This window comes from Bubalus bubalis, chromosome 19 (assembly GCF_019923935.1).
Source record: "Bubalus bubalis isolate 160015118507 breed Murrah chromosome 19, NDDB_SH_1, whole genome shotgun sequence".
Lineage (NCBI taxonomy): Eukaryota > Metazoa > Chordata > Mammalia > Artiodactyla > Bovidae > Bubalus > Bubalus bubalis.
Window position 1 is genome coordinate 35,788,650 of NC_059175.1, and position 19,938 is coordinate 35,808,587.

General features: G+C 45.2%; 1 protein-coding gene across 2 annotated transcripts in view; it reads right to left on the reverse strand.

The window, feature by feature from the left end:
• Positions 1–19,938, reverse strand: part of EGFLAM (EGF like, fibronectin type III and laminin G domains) — a 195,209-nt gene that overhangs the window by 28,795 nt on the left and 146,476 nt on the right. For both annotated transcript variants that reach the window (XM_044932653.2, XM_044932654.2), the window contains 4 exons: positions 12,575–12,700; positions 11,256–11,499; positions 7,179–7,290; positions 261–377 (listed from right to left, as the gene is read on the reverse strand). In XM_044932653.2, coding sequence (XP_044788588.2) covers positions 261–377; positions 7,179–7,290; positions 11,256–11,499; positions 12,575–12,700 — 599 coding nt within the window. The remainder of the gene's footprint in view (positions 1–260; positions 378–7,178; positions 7,291–11,255; positions 11,500–12,574; positions 12,701–19,938) is intronic.

Consider the following 19,938-nt stretch of genomic DNA (forward strand, 5'->3'; position numbering starts at 1 on the left):
TTTTAAGTAGATTTACTGTAAAAATTCATCTTCATTAGTTGCATTCATGAGATGTCCGCTGGGCACAGCTAGGAGCAGATGCTATAAGAAAGCGGGGTTGGAAAGGTATGCTCTGAGAACTAAAAAATATAATTTTAAAAATGTTAAAAACTTCCTCATGGTTTCTTTCTTGGGTATAGCAGTTTGCACTGATCACAGTTCTCAATTCCACTGTCGGTAGTCAAGTTCACACCATGCGCATGAGGAAGGGAAGCCTGTACCTTCTGGATGCTCCCACTGAATGGCTTGAGGATGCCCGAGTTCTTCTTCACGTCATCATAATTGGGGACCCCACCGATGAAAATGTCCGAGTTGCACTTAATCTGGGTGAAGCCTCCCTGCCAACAGATTAAAAACAAAACACGGTATAACCAACTGTGCCTCTGGTTCCCTGTTAGGGAACAAATGGCTGAAGTAGTCTCAAGACTCATCATGACAATTTTTATACATATTGGCCCAACCTTTGTCTTGTTTTTCATTGCTGCTTACCACCTTTTTGATTTTTTGTAAATTTCTGGACATTTCTAAGATTCATCATCCAGAAAATGCAAGCGAATACGGTAGACCACTACATCATCGGTGTCACTCTCTCCCTGCAGGAAGGCTACCTCTAACCTGTCAGCCTCAAGTGGGGCCATGTAACTGCTTTGGTCAACAAAACATGAGCAGGTGAGAAATGAATCATTTCTGGGCAGAGTCTTTCAGAGCCAGGAGTGGTTCACTATGCCCTGTTCCTCTATCCCTATTTCCAGAGGTCCCCAACTTCCAGGATCTCATGCCTGATGATCTGAGATGGAGCTGATGTAATAATAATAGAAATAAAGTGCACACTAAATGTAAGGTGCTTGAATAATCTTGAAACCATCCCTACCCTCCCACCCCTCTTCCGTGGAAAAACTGTCTTCCATCGAAGTGGACCCTGGTGCCAAAATCGTTGGGGATCACTGTTATTCCTTCAGCCTGGGTCTCAGATTAAGGCTGCAGCTGACTGTTGATGGACATGTAATGTGGATGAGAAATAACCCCTCATTATAAGCTGCTGCTATTTGGGGCAAACGTGTGCCTGAGCCTCTCCTGGCACTGAGATCCCACAGGTTTAGCACTTTGCCTAGATTTGGATACATGATCCAAATTCTAGTACAGCACTTATTGATATATTCACTAATGGTAAAGACAGAATTTCTTTAGGCCAAGAGAAAGGGAAAGCATGGTGAGTGGAAGGCATTCCTTGTTATCATATACAAAGGGCAGAGAAATCCCTTCCAGATTCTTAGAGATCCCCACTATCAATCCCCAAAGGCTTCTCCTGCTTCTGGTCATTTCAACAGCCTAAACCCAATGGCTGGGCTAGATAACAAGCTGTGTGTGAGATTTAATGTCTAAACTCCTTCAACCATCTTAAGCAAAATGTTAAAATGCCCTAAGATAACATGTAAATTTGAGACCTCTGGGAATGAACACATTTGGGGTAACATAAGTTATTGTTTCCTTTGATTTAGGGTCAAAAGAAATACAAAGTGCAGCAGGATTCAATTATTTAACAAATACTGTTAGGTACCTACCATGTCCCAGGTACTAAGTGGTGCACAAACCACAGTAAGTAAGAAAGCCCCGGTCCCTGCCCTCCAGGGGCTTACACTGTGGGGCAACACAGACAAGTAACCAGGCAGGTAAGATAAGCCCTGTGAGGACTGTCCAGGTGACCATGGGGGTACCTGGCAGGGATAGGGCATCTCATACTCTGCTTCAGAATTAGGGAGTGGGAGGTGAAGCAGGAAGAGTCAAAACTGAGTCTCAGAAACTGGCTGGAGTCAGAGCTTGAAGGGCATGTTAGGTACCAGGCAAAGGCACAGAGGGACCACATCACACATGGGTAGAAACTTACACTTCACCAAAAGAACAATGAGTTTTCAGCAAGAGAGAGAGTAATCAGATCTGTGTTTTAGGACTATCACTGGCCAGAGGGAGGAGAATAGATTTGGGGTCCAGTCGGGGTGGAGAAGAGGAGACAGGGGAGCAGAGAGGAGGATGCTCCATCTAGGGGAGCGCTCGGTGTGGCTGAGTCCGGCCAGGTAACAGCAGAGAGGTCTCGTAGTAGACAGACTGAACCGCCTTCTGTCAATAACCTTCAGGCAGCTTTGAGGGTTCTTATTTAATGAATGGGGATGCAAGGAATCATCAGAGGCAATTTCAGGAATCCTTGTGGATTAGGGAACCAGGCAAAAGCTGTCAGGACACACCCACAGAGACCCATCGTCATCATGTCTTTAAAATAAAAAACTAGGAAGAAAGGAGGAGAGCTGCAAGGTCAAAGGGACTTCAGAGAAGCAGGCTGTTTTAAAAAAACTTGGGAGTTTCTTGGTTGTGTCAGGCAAACTGGGTGGGGTCTTGTGGGGTGACAGAAGTCTCTTTTGGCTCCTCATCAAAGTCCTCCCCCTGCCCCCTGCCCCCCACGCCTCCGCCACCACCACCTGAAGTGGACAAAAGGCGGGGCTGCTGCGGGACCACAGGAGGGAAGCAAACAGACCCACCAAAGTGAGGTGCTCAGTGCCTGGATCCACCACTTCCGTTAAGCTGAGAGTGGCTGGAAAACCTGAGTAAACCCCCTGATGGGTTTTCTGAAGCCCTGGGAGCACTGCCCCTTTGAGTTTGCACAGCTTGACTCATCATGGGCTGCGGGTGTTTCTCAGTGCAGCCAGCTGAGCAATGTGATGTCGGGTGTGGTTTGGACACTTAGGGGCTGGCTTAGCCTCCAGCGTATCCTGTAACCCCTGTCCCCCTCCTTCTCTAAGCTCTAAGACCACTATCCCCACTGACCAAGCCTTTGAACAGGGTATAACAGCTGGGAGGCAGAGACGCCTGGGGGGGCCATCTGATTAAGGTTTAACTCACCAAGATCAAGCATGGGTCTTCCCACTCTGGTCTCAGGGAGGCCTCCCAAGAACCACCCTCAGATGCACACAGAACAGTCACGCCTTCCCTCCTACCTGCTTACACTGCTTTCCAGGTGGGCAGCTCCATCCATTCAAAAAGCCGATAAAGAGGACGCTGGTTCTACCAGTCCTGGTATGGCAGTAACAGAACCCGAGGTGTGTGGTTTCTACCCTTGTGCTGTCTCTTCACTACAGGATCTCATGGGTAAATACTGTGTCCCAAATAGTTCCTTATTTATAATCAAAGGCCTTAACCCTACTATTTACAAACACGCCCATCCTGTTTTTGTTACTGTTGTACAGATGTTGGTAACTAAGGCCTAGAGTGATACAGTGCTTTTGTGAATTTATATTATTAAGTCAACACACAGTCAGATCTACATCTGTGAGCTTCTAATTCTGTCTAGGACTAAAATCAGCTGTTTTCTGGACTGTATGAAAGTGAATCCCATTCTTGCTTTAAAATCCATTTTCCTTCATACATCTTCCTTCCTTCCTACCCTACTTTCTCTTTCTTCCTTCTTTCCATCTTTCCTTACTTCCTAATATATATGGGACATTTTCTAGGGTACTTGCCTCTTAAAGCAGAGCCCAGGTTAGGATTTTTCTGATTCCTGAGGAGGCCCTTGATTCTCACAGGACCTTCCTTCCACCACTGCCGTCCCTGAAGCTGCCTTCCTGATAAGTTCCTTTTTTACTCCCCTCCTCAACCAAGATCTCCTTCCCCACCAAGAGTCCCTTTTCTTTCCCTTTCTTTCTTTTCCTACCAATTCATTTTCTTATCAGAACAGTCACATTCATCAATACCTTCTTTAAATCTGTGATGCACACAATGAAGGCTGTTGTAATTAAAATCCTGGCAAATCTGAGGTCCCCTCTATTTTTAGGGGTCTGTAAATTTCATGTGTGTACAGAATGCTAGTAGGTTGTAATTTAAAACAAATGTCTCTTAGCTATCCTTAAAAATGCTGTTTTCCTTCGGACATGACCTTGGAAATAAACACATGGATGAAAGTTATAAACCTGAGTGGAAAATCTGAACTGTTGAGGTCATGCTAGTTTGCCAAAATTCAGACTTAAATTTGCCTTATTGCCAAATTCAGACTTAAATTGAATAAAGTGGGGAAACCACTAGACCATTCGGGTATATGACCTAAGTCAAATCCCTTACGATTATACAGCGGGAGTGACACACAGATTCAAGGGATCAGATCTGATAGACAGAGCGCCTGAGAACTATGGACTGAGGTTTGTGACACTGTACAGGAGGCAGTGATCAAGACCATCCCCAAGAAAAAGAAATGCAATATGGCAAAATGGTTGTCTGAGGAGGCCTTACAAATAGCTGAGAGAAGAGAAGCAGAAGGCTAAGGAGAAAAGGAAAGATATACTCATTTGAATGCAGAGTTCCGAAGAATAGCAAGGGGATAAGAAAGCCTTCTTCAGTGATCAATGGAAAGAAATAGAGGAAAACAATAGAATGGGAAAGACTAGAGAGCTCTTCAAGAAAATCAGAGATACCAAGGGAACATTTCATGCAAAGATGGGCACAATAAAGGACAGAAATGGTATGGACCTAACAGAAGCAGACGATATTAAGAAGACATGGCAAGAATACACAGAAGAACTGTACAAAAATGATCTTCATGACCCAGATAACCAGGATGGTGTGATCACTCACCTAGAGCCAGACATCCTGGAATGAGAAGTCAAATGGGTCTTAGGAAGTATCACCACAAACAAAGCTAGTGGAGGCGATGGAATTCCAGTTAAGCTATCTCAGATCCTAAAAGATAATTCTGTTAAAGTGCTGTACTCAATATGCCAGCAAATCTGGAAAACTCAGCAGTGGCCACAGGACTGGAAAGGTCAGTTTTCATTCCAATACCAAAGAAAGGCAATGCCAAAGAATGCTCAAACTACTGCACAATTGCATTTATTTCACATGCTAGCAAAGTAATGCTCAAAATTCTCCAAGCCAGGCTTCAACAGTATGTGAACAGAGAACCTCCAGATGTTCAAGCTAGATTTAGAAAAGACAGAGGAGCCAGAGATCAAACTGCCAACGTCCACTAGATCATTGAAAAAACAAGAGGGTTCCAGAAAAACATCTACTTCTGCTTTATTGACTACGCCAAAGCCTTTGTCTGTGTGAATCACAACAAACTGTGGAAAATTCTTCAAGAGATGGGAATACCAGACCACCTTACCTGCCTCCTGAGAAATCTATATGCAGGTCAAGAAGCAACAGTTAGAACTGGACATGGAACAACAGACTGGTTCCAAATTGGGAAAGGAGTATGTCAAGGCTGTATATTATTACCCTGCTTATTTAACTTATATGCAGAGTATATCATGGGAAAAGACAAGCTGGATGAAGCACAAGCTGGAATCAAGACTGCCAGCAAAAGAGACACTGATGTATAGAACAGTCTTTTGGACTCTGTGGAAGAGGGAGAGGGTGGGATGATTTGGGAGAATGGCATTGAAATATGTATAATATCATATATGAAATGAGTCACCAGTCCAGGTTCGATGCACGATACTGGATGCTTGGGGCTGGTGCACTGGGACGACCCAGAGGGATGGTATGGGGAGGGAGGCGGGAGGAGGGTTCAGGATGGGAAACACATGTATACCTGTGGCAGATTCATTTTGATATATGGCAAAACCAATATAATATAGTAAAGTTAAATAAAATAAAATTAAAACAAAACAAAACAAAAATATAAAATATTACAGGCAATAGTGGTGAGGTATAGAAAAAAAAAAAGACTGCCAGGAGAAATATCAATAACTTCAGATATGCAGATGACACCACCCTTATGGCAGAAAGCAAAAAAGAATTAAAGAGCCTCTTGATGAAAGTGAAAGAGGAGGGTTTAAAAGCTGGCTTAAAACTCAACATTCAGAAAACTAAGATCATGGCATCTGGTCCCATCACTTCACGGCAAATAGATGGGGAAACAATGGAAATAGTGACAGACTTTATTTTCTTGGGCTCCAAAATCCCTGCAGATGGTGACTGCAGCCATGAAATTAAAAGACGCTTGCCCGTTCGAAGAAAAGCTATGACCAACCTAGACAGCATATCAAAAAGCAGAGATATTACTTTGCCAACAAAAGACTGTTTAGTCAAAGCTATGGTTTTTCCAGTAGTCATGTATGGATATAAGAGTTGGACTATAAAGAAAGCTGAGCACTGAAGAATTGATGCTTTTGAACTGTGGTGTTGGAGAAGACTTGAGAGTCCCTTGGACTGCAAGGAGATCAAACCAGTCAACTCTAAAGGAAATCAGTCCTGAATATTCATTAGAAGGACTGATGTTGAAGCTGAAACTCCAATACTTTGGCCACCTGATGCGAAGAGCTGACTCATTTGAAAAGACCCTGATGCTGGGAAAGATTGAAGGCAGGAGGAGAAGGCGATGACAGAGGATGAGATGGTTGGATGGCATCACAGACTCGATGGACATGAGTTTGAGCAGGCTTCAGGAGTCGGTGATGGACAGGGAGGCCTGGTGTGCTGCAGTACAAGGGGTCGCAAAGAGTTGGACATGACTGAATGACTGAACTGAACTGAGTACACTATTAGAAATAATAATAAGTAAAGCTACACAACACTGATCATATGCCAGGTTCTGTGGTATTTGAGAAATACAGTTATTCTAATTCTCACAACCCTATAATGCAGTGCTATTATCACGATTACCCTATTTTTTTAGATGCAAAAACACCATCTTGGGAGATCAAGTGATCAGACTGGTCTGAGCTCACATCATTGATAAGGAATGGAGCTAGATTTTGAACCCTAGGTGTCTGGTTTCAGAGTCTTTGTCCTTGTCAGATGTGTGATCACACCCCCACCCCCATCACTGGCTCTGCGTTGGTGTTCTGATCTACCTTATATAGCAATGTGAACAAAGCTATGGGCCGGCAGGGAGGCGTGGAGCGGGTGGGCAGTTCTGTAAGTGACACTGGTATTAGCTCCCTCCCCTGTGACGGCCCCTACTATTATCAATCCCATTCCCAGCTGAGGAACTGCAAAGCTAAGGAGCTCGTCCAGTGGGAAGCTCGGGTGTTATCTCAGGTGAACTGGCACCAGAGTCCATGTACTAACCACTGTGCTGATGCTTTCGTCTCCAGGACAGGAAGGAAACAGTAACCCCGCTCCCACGAGTCATCAGGAACAGATGTCCTTCTTACCTCTGCCATCCCCTCCACCGCCTTCTGCTTATCCACCTGCAAGATGCCATTCTTTGCTGTGCGGGACACACGCAGCTCGTGCCAGTGGCCCAGGGTGAGGGGCTCTTCACTCCTGTTGAAGGAAGGAAACTGAACCTGGGTTAGCATCACTGGCATTGCAGATAATGTCCACCAATCTGGGTCTGACGGAGTGTGCCCACCTTCAGCACCTCGTCCTGTCCAGCAAAGAGAAGAACCTCATGCCCCCTTGTTAAACACAGCAGGGCTAGCTCCATTTACTGGACTCCTTCATGGGAGGACTATCTCACTTATCATTTTACTTATTCCTTATCACCAAGTATGAAATGGGGGTAGGATTAGGCTGGTTTTCAAGATGAGGGGGTAAAATATGACCAGAGTTGCACGAAATCTTTGAAGAAGAGAAAACTATATAGGCTATGATGTAAAGCAGATTCCTTGATGTAATGATGTCTGTAGCATCCTTTGAAAGGCATAAAAAATAAGATGGATGGATGGGGGAATATAAGAATGAACAGACACATGATAAAGAAACCACAACAGAATGCTAACTGTAGACAGTAGGTGGTGGTCTAAGGTTTATTGCACAATTCTTTCACCTTTGCTATATGTTTGAAGTGTTTCATAATAACATATTTGGGAGGCAGATTCCACATTGTCTGATATTGTGAAAAAAATTAAAAGTACTTTAAAAATTCAATTATTAATTCAAGATGGAAGCATTTGAAGTTTAAATGATATTGGTAAGATTTTTACATGTTACATTTCACAGCGAGGTGTGTAAAAAGAGTATAATTATTGCATTTGTGTTTCTAAAGATGTATATATAGTTCCTGGCCTTCTCTGAACCTCCCAATTATTCTGTGGTCCTGGATCATCTTTGGAAACCCACCAGGAATACCAATGGCACAATTACTGAAAGGTCTCCACCCCCTCACTTGATTTTTCGCTCTGGCAAATGCTTTTGCCATTTGTCCTTAGCAATTAGAATTTAATCACCTTGGCTCAATCAATATGCAATAAAGATCTCATTCAGCAGCCCATCTCCATAATAACTAACAGCATCTGAGCCTGTTCTTGTCCTGTAGAGGTCATTCCCTGTCAATACACTGCCTCCCTCAGCACAGGGATATTGATCGCTGCCATCATGAGCTCATTTCAATTGTCTCGATTTTTGAATCAAGTTCATCATAAATTAGACCACCTTATCCTCTGCCTAAAGTTAAAATGATGTGGCCAACTCCACGGCTTCCTGTAGCTCAGGCTTTCACTGAATTGTCTTAATGAAGCAGGAAGTCTTGGAAATGGTTTTTAAAATAAACATTTTCCAAAGGGCCACCTGAAACATTAACCGTGATGGGTGTTGTCAGTTACACTGCAGAGGGGTGGCCCAGGGGAGCAGATGATGGTTACTTTGAGTTCTTGCTTCTTTTTCATCACACCTAACGCTAAAGATTTTTTTTTACAGGCACCTTTCCTGACAAGCAGGGAAGGAATAACTTATGTTTAAAAAAATTTTTTAAATAACTCTTATCAAAAATAGGCACCGAATTATGAAAGAGAGAAATGCTGGATTTCTAAGGTTCCACGTGTCTGTGACCCCGCAGCTGGAGCTGCTACTGCAGATGTGCAGGGGGCAGGGGGCAATTTGTTCAGGAGGAGGGCTGATGAGCCACAACCCTCTCCAGCCCCTTCCAGTCATTCCTTACCCAGGAAGAAGCCATTTGAAAGTACAAGGTGATATTCAAGGTGTCTTCTTCCTTTCTTGACTTGACAAATTGTTCTAAGTGAGTTGTTTAGGCTGTTTTGCATAATCATATGTAAATTGAATCAATTAAATACCCACCAAAGTTGTCTTGAGACACAGGATGTTCTTGCATAATCAGAGACACAAAAATATTTGTCCATTCCCCAAGGTGGACGGTGTTAAACTGATGTGTAGGAATTCAACCTTAAGGACAAGAATGAACTGTACTTTTAAAGAACTGTTGAAACCTAAGGCAATAAGCACCTTCCATCAGTCAGGAAAAATGATAACAGCAGTTAAGGGCAACGCATGGCTTCCCTTGTGGCTTAGCTGGTAAAGAATCCACCTGCAATGTGGGATACCTGGGTTCGATCCCTGGATTGGGAAGATCCCCTGGAGAAGAAAAAAGGCTACTTACGCCAGTATTCTGGCCTAGAGAATTCTAGGGTCGCAAAGAGTCAGGCACGACTGAGCGACTCACTTTCACTTCATGACTGTAACATCTGACAAAGAACTCTTTCTAGAGATGAAGTCTAGCAATATAAATTGTGATTGAATACAGCCCACAATTTCCTTTAAAACAACAACAAAGACTAACCAATTTCCTGCTGCAGGGCACTGTTGAACAAAACACCCTAGTGAGTTTCAAAAGAGGAGAATTCTCGAAATGTAGGAACAAGAAGCGTGTGTGCATTAGATCAGCAGGCCTCCGGCTGGGAAGGTAAAAACTCCCACGGGAGGAACACAGTTAGAAGAGGGAAACATAAACAAATAAGAAAAACACCTGCACCTCCAACTGCAGGCTCTGAGGGATTCAGAGATCCTGCCACATTCTTTGAGAACAATCGATCTGCTGAGTTGACGAACAGTACTAGGTAACAGAGGGAAAGTTTTGATAACCCAGAATCAAGTCCACAGACACTAGCAAGCCCTTTAGAAGCACTTAGTTACTCCATGCCATTGAAATCAGTCATCACACAGCCTTTTTGAGCACACTGGTCAGGGAAAGGACTTTGCAATCACTGGTGATTCTCTGTCCGCTTCTTTATATGAAGAATGGTAAGAGCCATGCCAAATAACTAGTTGCCATCAAAGAAATAATGCAAGAGGAAAGTTAAAATTTAAAGTGAGACCACCCCAATCGATTGATAATCGATCACTGATATTTTAGGTGACATCATGTCACACCATGATTATGTGAGTCATGCATTTATTTGCATGGGAGCATGTATAATAATGGCACTGTGTTCACTCAAGGCTGGTGAGGAAGTTGGTGTCCCTTTGAAATCCTCTTAATCTAATGGAAATGACGTGGAAATGACCTGGTAAGCTTTTGCCAATAGAACATTTGTGGGAAATAGAGCAGATGAATAATGATTTAATGTTTCTATGTGAATGTGGCTGTGATACACCCCATTTCCAATGGCCAAAGAGGAAAAAAAAAAATGTGAGGCCACCAAGGACATTTCTGTTCATTACATTTCTATTGCATGCATGCTACATCACTGCAGTCTTGTCTGCTCTCTGCAACCCCGTGGACTGTAGCCCGCCAGGCTCCTCTGTCCATGGGATTTCCCAGGCAAGAATACTGCAGTGGGTTGTCATTTCCTTCTCCAGGGCACCTTCCTGATGCCTGACCTTCTTTCCCAGGCAAGAATACTGCAGTGGGTTGTCATTTCCTTCTCCAGGGCACCTTCCTGACCCCTGACCTTCCTTCCCAGGCAAGAATACTGCAGTGGGTTGTCATTTCCTTCTCCAGGGGACCTTCCTGGCCCCTGACCTTCCTTCCCAGGCAAGAATACTGCAGTGGGTTGTCATTTCCTTTCCAGGGGACCTTCCTGACCTTCCTGATCAAACCTGCGTCTCTTAAGTCTTGTGCATTGGCAGGCGGGTTCTGTAGCACTAGCTCCACCTGGTAAGTCCCTACTTGTTCAACTAGCTGTTATGTATTTGCCAAGTGCTCACCAAGTGACGCTCTGAGCAAGGTACTGATTGACAATTTATGAAGTTTCTGCTGATTGTGTTGCATGATCTCAGGTGGAGAGGAAGAAAGTTTACCCCCATCTGAGGCCAGCCCATTTTCCATAGTTTGAAGCAGAGATTCGCTACCTGCTAGGTAGTTATTTGAGAAAAGGAAACCTTGCCACCAGGAAAGCATGATCTCTAGGAAGTACATCATCTATTCATCAGGACAGGTTTCAGAAAAGACAACTATATACAGAAGACAGGAAGAGAGCCAACTGGTTGAAGACAAACCTTTCTTCCAAGTGGCTACTGAAGGGAGGAGAGCCCCTGACAGTCTCAGCCCTTACCTGAGAACACCAGTCCCAGAGCCACAGTCAAAGCGGAACTCCACGTGGCCCCCTGCCATGTTGATGGACAGGAAGTCTTTGCTGCCCGTGTCATAGCTGTACAGGAGCACGCCATCTTCCGAATCCGGCCGAAATGTGATCTCAAATTCCATGAAGGAAAGGTAATGCCGGGGCTCCAGAGGCCAGGGGGTTGCAGCGTAGGACCTCAGAGACTCTTTGAACTGAGGAATGGTCAAGGTGAAAGCTGAAAAAGCAAGTGCGTGGTTTAGAAACCCCTTCGTGCTAGAACTAGCCATCTTCTTTTCCTTCTGGGTATGGAACTCAAGGATATTTCTCAGCTGCTCTGAAGAGAAGTGGGTGGTGTAGCTGAGCTCTGACCAGTGGAATGTGGTTGGGAATAGTACAAAGCATTCCAGGTCTGGCTCCTATAGCTTCCTTCCATCCCCCACTCGCTCTTTCTCACCTACTGGCTGGATGTGGGAATCAATGGAGGATTCTAAGATCCTAGCAGGGCCACTACAAGGCATCCCTGAATGACCAGAGCCACCCCTCTCCCACTGACCTGCAGCGATGTGAGCAAGGACCAACCTTTAGTATGTGAGGCTACAGAAATACGAAGATGGAATAGAACAGCTCTTCCTTGCTCTGACTCACAACACCCTCTTCGAGGTGACAAGAGATTTGAAATTATACAGTGTTAAAAAAAAAACCTTTTCTCTAGGATGATGGTGTCTTAGGGCCAAATCTGAATCACTGGTAGAAAGATAAAACTTTTTCATCCCTGCTTGATTTTTTGTAAAATCTTTTTAAAAAATTCCATTATTATTGTGTGGATTCGTGTGTGCATGTATATATGTATATATATTAATAATCAATACAGTGTTGAGAGGTAGAACAATTCAGCAGAACAGTACAAAGAAAAAGAAACATCACAGAGTTAATGTTTCTGTGTTTGGTTTTCCAGCATTTTCTCCAAACTGTCAGATATTCTAAGGAGCCTGAGCTGTGAATGCTTCAAATTCTGAAACAAACCACACAAATATAAGCTTTTCAGAGTTATTTGAGGGCCAAGAGGAGCTCACCAAAGCATCGGCCCAGGAACATCAAAAAATGAACTTGTCTTTTGACCAGTTTGCCACTTTGACATCTGAAGACACTTCCACCTGGTTCGAAAAAAAGATTCTCCCATCCCTCCCCACAAAGCAACGTTAATCCCATAAAAATATGTGGAACCTTGCTAAATATGCCTTGATGAAAAATTACACCAAGGTGAATTAACGAAGCAGACAGAAACCGCCATCAATTTGCATCTTTCTCACCATCTTCACAGTGTCGACCTCGAAAGCCCAGGGGACAGAGGCAAATGTAGGAATCGGCCTTGCTTGCCGTGCAGGTGCCACCGTTGATGCACGAGGCTTCATCACAGATCCCACTGCTGCACTCCCCTAAAAACAGAACGGGAATTACAAAGCTGATTCATCAAGTGAACCTGTCCGAGACTGGCCAGACCAACCACGTGCGATTCTGAACAAATACAGCTCATGCCTGTCTCTTGTTGATCAGCTCCTCTGCACAACTGCAAACCAGCTTTCAGGAGATGTGGGCCCTTCCCTTCATTTTAATCTGATTTTGGTTTATTCTTTATGAGAAGCCACACAGGTGCTTTAAAACAGGGTGGACAAAGTAAATCAAATATTAAACTACCAGGCAATTTTATGAACCCTGACAGGGATGACTGAGCCGTTTCTGCTGTAATTCACCTCGCTGTTGTTCCCACAAGAGTGTGTTTCCATGCCTCCAATGTCAGCAGAGGCTTTATGTTAAAAAGCCTTCTTATTTGTGTGGCCTCAATTACCTTAAGTGCTGCCTGCCTTGTTGGCTGAACACAGAGGTGAGCAAGATAAGCACAGAGGGAGGTAAGCAGCCTTGTCAAAGCTTATTAACTGCCTGGGTTGTCAACTCCTCTGACAGGAGCAGAGAGGGAGCAGGGATTAGCAGGGGGTTCCAGAATCCTTATTTCTCAGCCCCAAGTTACAGTCTCATGAGGGACAGGAAGGTGACCGGAATTAAAAAGTGCTGAAAGGTTCAACATCAGATGGCTTAGTTCTCTTTACAAATACACAATGGAGACACCCATAAAAGGTACTCTTGGCCATTTCCAAGCGTAGTCAGCCCAATGAAATGAAAACAAGCTGACTTTTCCTGGGTTGCTTTTCTTCTGCTTCTCTGCTCTTCCTTTTCTCCTTGTGTATAAGAACGAACTTAGGCAGATGGGTCACAACCTGGCCCAGAACAACATAGGTGAGTCCGAAGCACGTTTTCTCAGGATGGAAGAAAACGGGGTGCATCTGTGGTTGAGCCGTGAGCAATCCAGCTCGGCATCCCACAGTCTCCGATTCGATGGAGCCTGGAGGTCTCTCCCTCCCCCCTCACCCCCTCTCCTAACATCGCCACCCCCCACCCCCGCCGATTTCGTGAGATGAAGAGCCCTGATGTCATGATTGTGTCTTCTCAGCAGGATGAGTCTCTTATCCTTGTCTCATCAGTCATCTGTGTTGGTTGAACTGATCCAGTCTTTTCTTCTCCCAAAGCCTCCTCAGGAGGAGGGGGAAGGGCTTGGCACACTCTGTACCCAGGAGAGGAGACCAACTTCAGGACCTGATAACAGTTTCATTACAGCCCTTCCAGATGGCGCACCTCTCCAGCCAGGTGGGAGGTCCAGCTGGGGGTGGGGGGGCACTGCAAGTTCAGGCAGAAGTGATCGTGGGTCTTTTTCTCCAGCCATAGCCCTGAGAACATCACCAGCATCCACAGAGAGGCTGACTTGGCTTTAGGGAGCCAAACTCTCACAGCTTCTCCGGCTCCACCCATCTCCTTGGGCTGGGAGTCTTTCTCAGAGAAATGCTGGTGCCACAGGAAGAAGTGGGGTCCTTGGTTTATCTTAGATATACACGGGAACAATTATTTTACACATTTGCTTTGTAACTATTTTTTATGGTGGGAGTTGACAGGGAGGGGGCTCAAAAGCCAGCCAGAGATATTTACTTGATGAAAGTAGTGTTTCAGCAAAACCGTGCTGGCAAAGGTATGCATGATGGATTGTGAGGGATGAGGGTGGGGAAGAGGAGAAATGCCCACGGGGAGGTAAACCACGGCTGGAGAGGCTGATGGCAGAGGAAACAGAGAGAAAGGGAACAATCAAAGAGGCACAGGGCAAGGAGGAGTAGCCAGCTCATTTTGGAGGCTGAAGGTGGAGGAAGACTCCAGCATAACCTCAGGGCTTCTAGCTTGGAAGATGGAAAGGAGAGAGGCGAGAGGAAAGAAATAAGGGAGGCTGGGAACAGGACCGGGCTTCCGAGGAGTGGAGGAGAAGCTGTCTTTTGTTCACTTTAAACATAAGGTGATGGTGGAAGTGTCTGATGCTGGGCACCAGGGCAGATCCTGCACACAGGTGAGGGCTGGTGGGACAGCAGCCACTTGGGGGTGAGCCTGAAACCAAGAGCAGATGGGCTCTTTGACAGAAGACAGGATGGAAGGGCTCCTGGAGCTCCCACAGCACCAGGGAAGGGAGAGGAGCCAGCAGAGAAGACCAAGTGAGAACAGACAGAGGACCCAGAGGATCCAGACAAGGTGGGTTCCCAGAAGCTCAGGGAGATATTATTGCAGGTATTTCAAAATCTCACTTATGCTCATCATGCCTTTGAAAGCATGGTAGTTATTGTACCCACCATTGAAGAATCATGTCTCTAATGCTTTATAAAGAATGGTATAGGGACTTGCCTGGTGGTTCAGTGGTTAAGAATCCATCCGCCAATCCAGGGTACACAGGTTTGATCCCTGGTCTGGGAATATTCCACGTGCCAGGGAGCAACTAAGTCCATGACCCACAGCTACTGAGCCCGTGCATCCTGGAGCCTATGCTCCACAACAAGAGAAGCCACCGCAATGAGAAGGCCGTGCACGACAGCTAGCGAGTCGCCCCCGTTCACCGCAACTAGAGAAAGCGCGCACGTAGCAACAAAGACCCAGCGCAGCCAAAAATAAATAAATTTTAAAAATCTCTTTAAAAGTGCTCATTAAAAAAAGAAACATACAGCACTATACTAATGAAACTTACTATATAGTTTTATTTCAATATAAAATTGTTTCTTATCAGGCATACTATTTTCTGCATTTGAAAACATCCTTCTGAGAAGAGTGCCATGGACTTTACCAGACTGCCAAAGGGGTCATGACACACAAAAGGTTAAGAAACCTTGGGTTATTGAGAAGTAACAATCCTGGCAGCAAGGTCCCAGGAATATAGGGAAGGATGGTGCAGAGCGGAGATGAACAGGTTAGTTTTAGAGAGAACTCTCAACTCTGAGAGCATGAGGAAGGAGTTGCAAGACCATGTGTATAGGCACCAACACATAAAGTAACTGACACCGACACCTACTATTCACCAGCTGTTGTGTGGGTTTATGCAAGATAATGAAGTGAGGGGCAGGAGAGAGAGGAGGTCCTCGTGGAGGAAAGAGAGGGCGGAATGGAATACGCTGAGCAGACGCGGACAGTGAACAGCCTCCCTGCCCCTCGTCTCCCACCCAGCCCAGTGATGAGGCTTGTCTATTTCCTCTGCTAAAGATCCGACAAGTCTGCCATTCCTCTCACCCTCGATCAAAACCCGTCATCTCTGATCTGAACTACTGTACAGGCTCCCGGCTGGCCTACATGCACCCCCATAAAGGACGACCCCTTTCAATAAGCTGTCTGTAGTCAGAGGGGTCTTTCCAAAACACACACTAGATCATGAGACCCACATGCCCACAAACACATCCCCACTGGGGCAGACCATTTCCTCAGCCTGGAACGCACTTCCCTCTCCTCTGCTTTCTAACTCCTACTCTTGCTTGAGATATCAACTTCACATTGCTGCTGCTAAGTCGCTTCAGTTGTGTCCGACTCTGTGCGATCCCATAGATGGAAGCCAATCAGGCTCCCCCGTCCCTGGGATTCTCCAGGCAGGAACACTGGAGTGGGTTGCCATTTCCTTCTCCAATGCATGAAAGTGAAAAGTGAAAGTAAAGTCGCTCAGCTGTGTTCCACTCTTAACGACCCCATGGACCGCAGCCTACCAGACTCCTCCGTCCATGGGATTTTCCAGGCAAGAGTACTGGAGTGGGGTGTCATTGCCTTCTCCACAACTTCACATTACATCCTCAGAAATCCTTTTCTTGACCCCTACCCCATAAATTCGCCCGTAATACATTAGCATTGCACTTTCCCTTTGTAACACTGACTCCAAATTGTAGTTTTACATTTCTCGAGTGATGATTATTTGATTAATTTGGTCCCTCGTCATGGCACGTACAGGCTTCCCAGTTGGTGTTAGTGGTAAAAAAAAACCTGCCTGCCAGTGCAGGAGACATAAGAGACACGGGTTTGATCCCTGGGTTGGGACCATCTCCTGGAGGAGGAAATGGCAACCGACTCGAGTATTCTTGCCTGGAGAATCCCATGGACAGAGGAGCCTGGCAGGCTACAGTCCATGGGGTTGCAGAGTTGGACACAACTGAAGCAACTTAGTGCATGAGTGTGCGTGCGCGCGCGCGCGCGCGCGCACACACACACACACACACACACACACACGCATGGCAAGTCCAGGAGGAATGAGCTGGGATCCTGTCTTGTTCCACTCCTTTATCCTAAGCACCTAGAGCTGTGACCAGCACTAAGCAGGAGCTTAAGTATTTATTGAGTGGAAAAAAGAGTAAGAGGGTGATAAACCAGTGTGACCCACGGCCCCTGCAGACTTCATGAATCTCAAATAATTTGGGGAGTTGGCTGCATGACATGGCAGGGTGTGGGGATCCAAGATGGGATTGGAAAAAGTGAGTGGTGGTGGTTTAGGTTGGAGATTTGGGGTGGAAATAATAAAAGAAAACACTGGGCCAAAGTGCAAAATTTTGCTGAGATTGCTGACTATTCTAAAATGTGAGTTCAGAGAGAGTCCACTAACTGGAAAAAATTTAATGAAGGTGATGAGGTGGGACGGGTTGAGTAATGAAAGGCTCCCTGGAAATGGGTTTAGTGTGTTTGTTGGGGGGGTAGAGGTGGGACAGAGAAAACATTGAGGTTGACAACAGCAATGCCAAGTTAGACATCAGAGGGAGGAGCCATGACTTGCAACTGTCCTCACCCTCTTCCGGAAGCCTGCATCTCCACCAGAAACTACCGCTGTTTACAAGAGCCCAGTCTCCACTGTGCTGAGACCACATTAACTTATAGGAACTTGGACTTCAACAGAACACACTCAAAGGGAAGCAAATATGGAGGGTGAGAAAGGATAGCTAGCCCTGTTCTATCACAGAGAAAAAAACTGGGAAGAAATGAAAAAAGGTCATGTGACCAATGCCTGCCATTAAGATTCATAGAATAATAAGCCCATAGCTCTGCCCAGGGAGCCCAGAGCCTGCAAGGTGGACCCCCGTAGCTTATCCACTCAATGGAGAGGCTGGTATTGTAGAATTTAAAACGTTGTCAGGAATTGGCCCTTGCTCAACTTTGCAACTTCTTAACTTCTTGTCAGAGGTTTCTACAGCCCTGAGATTGCCAGACCTGTCCTTCATGGCTATTTCCCTGATAGTTCAATGAAGAAAGAAGGAACAACTTATACCCTGTGATTATTGTTATTAATAAACTGAAGCCACATTATTATTAATAATATTAACAACAGGAAACACTTACAACATATTTGCTATGTGCAAGGCTTTATTCTAATACTCTATATGCACCATGACTCATCTAGACAAGATACTCTTATAAGGCAGTTATGTTTATAGACGGGGCAAAAGTAGTAGTTGCTCAGTTGGAGAAAGTAACATAGGGAATAAGAAGAAGAGAATAATCATTTTCCTTCAAGTAAACTCTATTGTTTGTAGTATCAGTGGTATCACCTTTGTGACCCCATGGACTGTAGCCCACCAGGCTCCTCTGTCCATGGATTCTCCAGGCAAAAATACTGGAGTGGATAGCCATTCCTTTCCTCAGGGTATCTTTCCGAACCAGCAATCAAACCTGGGTCTCCTATATTGCAGGCAGACTCTTTACCATCTGAGCCACCAGGGAATCCCAAAGATGGGGTACTGAGTCCCAAACCAGTTAACTACCTGGATTTGATCTACCAAATCCAGGCAACCTACCTTTAGAGTTCAGACCCTTCTACACCACAGGAGACTTCTGATGGGCCTGATGGTTCCTACATTACCACAGTGGGTGCCTTTATAATAGTTCTAGTTATTCCTGTTGATTGTTTGCTTGACTAAGTGATCAATTGAGGGGGAAAGTAACATAGGGAATAACAAGAAGGAAGTAATCTTTTCTGTTCAAGTAAACTTGATCGTTTGTAGTTTTAACAATGGTGTCACCTTTAGGAGTGAGAAAAGTAGAAGGAAGCAATTTGAAGCCAGTTCAGGAGGCTTTGATGTGGCAGATGTGGTTAAGAGGGCAGACACTGAGCCAGAACTGCTGAGGTCACCATTCATCAGCTCTACCATCTACTAGCTGTGTGACCTTAGGCAAGTTACTTAACTGTTCTGAAGCACCAGCTCTCATCTGTAAACATTGAGGCTAATCATAGCACCTACTATAGGAATTTTGAGGTTGTTACAGTTGTTCAGTCATGTCCAACTCTTTGTGACCCCATGGACTGCAGCACACCAGGCTTCCCTGTCCTTCACTATCTCCCAGAGCTGCTCAAACTCATGTCCATTGAGTTGGTGATGCCATCCAACCATTTCATCCTCTGTCATCCCTTTTTCCTCCTGCCTTCAGTCTTTCCCAGCATGAGGGTCTCCCCTAATGAGTCAGCTTTTTCCATCAGGTGGCCAAAGTATTGGAGCTTCAGCCTCAGCATCAGTCCTTCCAGTGAATATTCAGGACTGATTTCCTTTAGGATTGACTGGTTTGATCTCCTTGCAGTCCAAGGGACTCTCAAGAGTCTTCTCCAATACCACAGTTCCAAAGCATCAATTCTTTGGCACTCAGCCTTCTTTATGGTCCAACTCTCATATCTGTAGATGACTACTGGAAAAACCATAGCTTTGATTATATGGACCTTTGTTGGCAAAGTAATGTCTCCTTTTTTTCTCCTTTTTGTCAAGGTTTGTCACAGCTTTTATTTTGAGGAGAATAAAGTTATTCCAAATGGTGGCTATACGTAGCATGTGCTCAGCTAATCAGCTATAAAACAAGGACACAAACCAACTGTACCTGGAGTTATGAGTACCAAATAGCTCTGATGCCGGAATGGAGAGAGGGTGGAATAGGATCATACATGGAGAAGCGTGTGTGCGTGCGTGCTTAGTGGCTCAGTCGTGTCCAACTCTTTGTGACCCAGTGGACTACAGCCTGCCAGGCTCCTCTATCCATGGAATTCTCCAGGCAAGAATACTGGAGTGGGTTGCCATGCTCTCCTCCAGGGGATCTTCCCAACCCAGGTATCGAACCCAGGTCTCCCGCACTGTAGGCAGATTCTTTACCAGCTGAGCTACAGGGAAGCCCATGTGGTAAAGCAAATGCAGCCAAATGTGACAGTAGAGGTTAGGTTGCAGGAATGTGGCATCATCGTGCATTCTTTCAAAAGAACATCTTGAAGATGGAGAACAGAGAGACCCAAGAAAAGGACTTGCCATATCTTGCC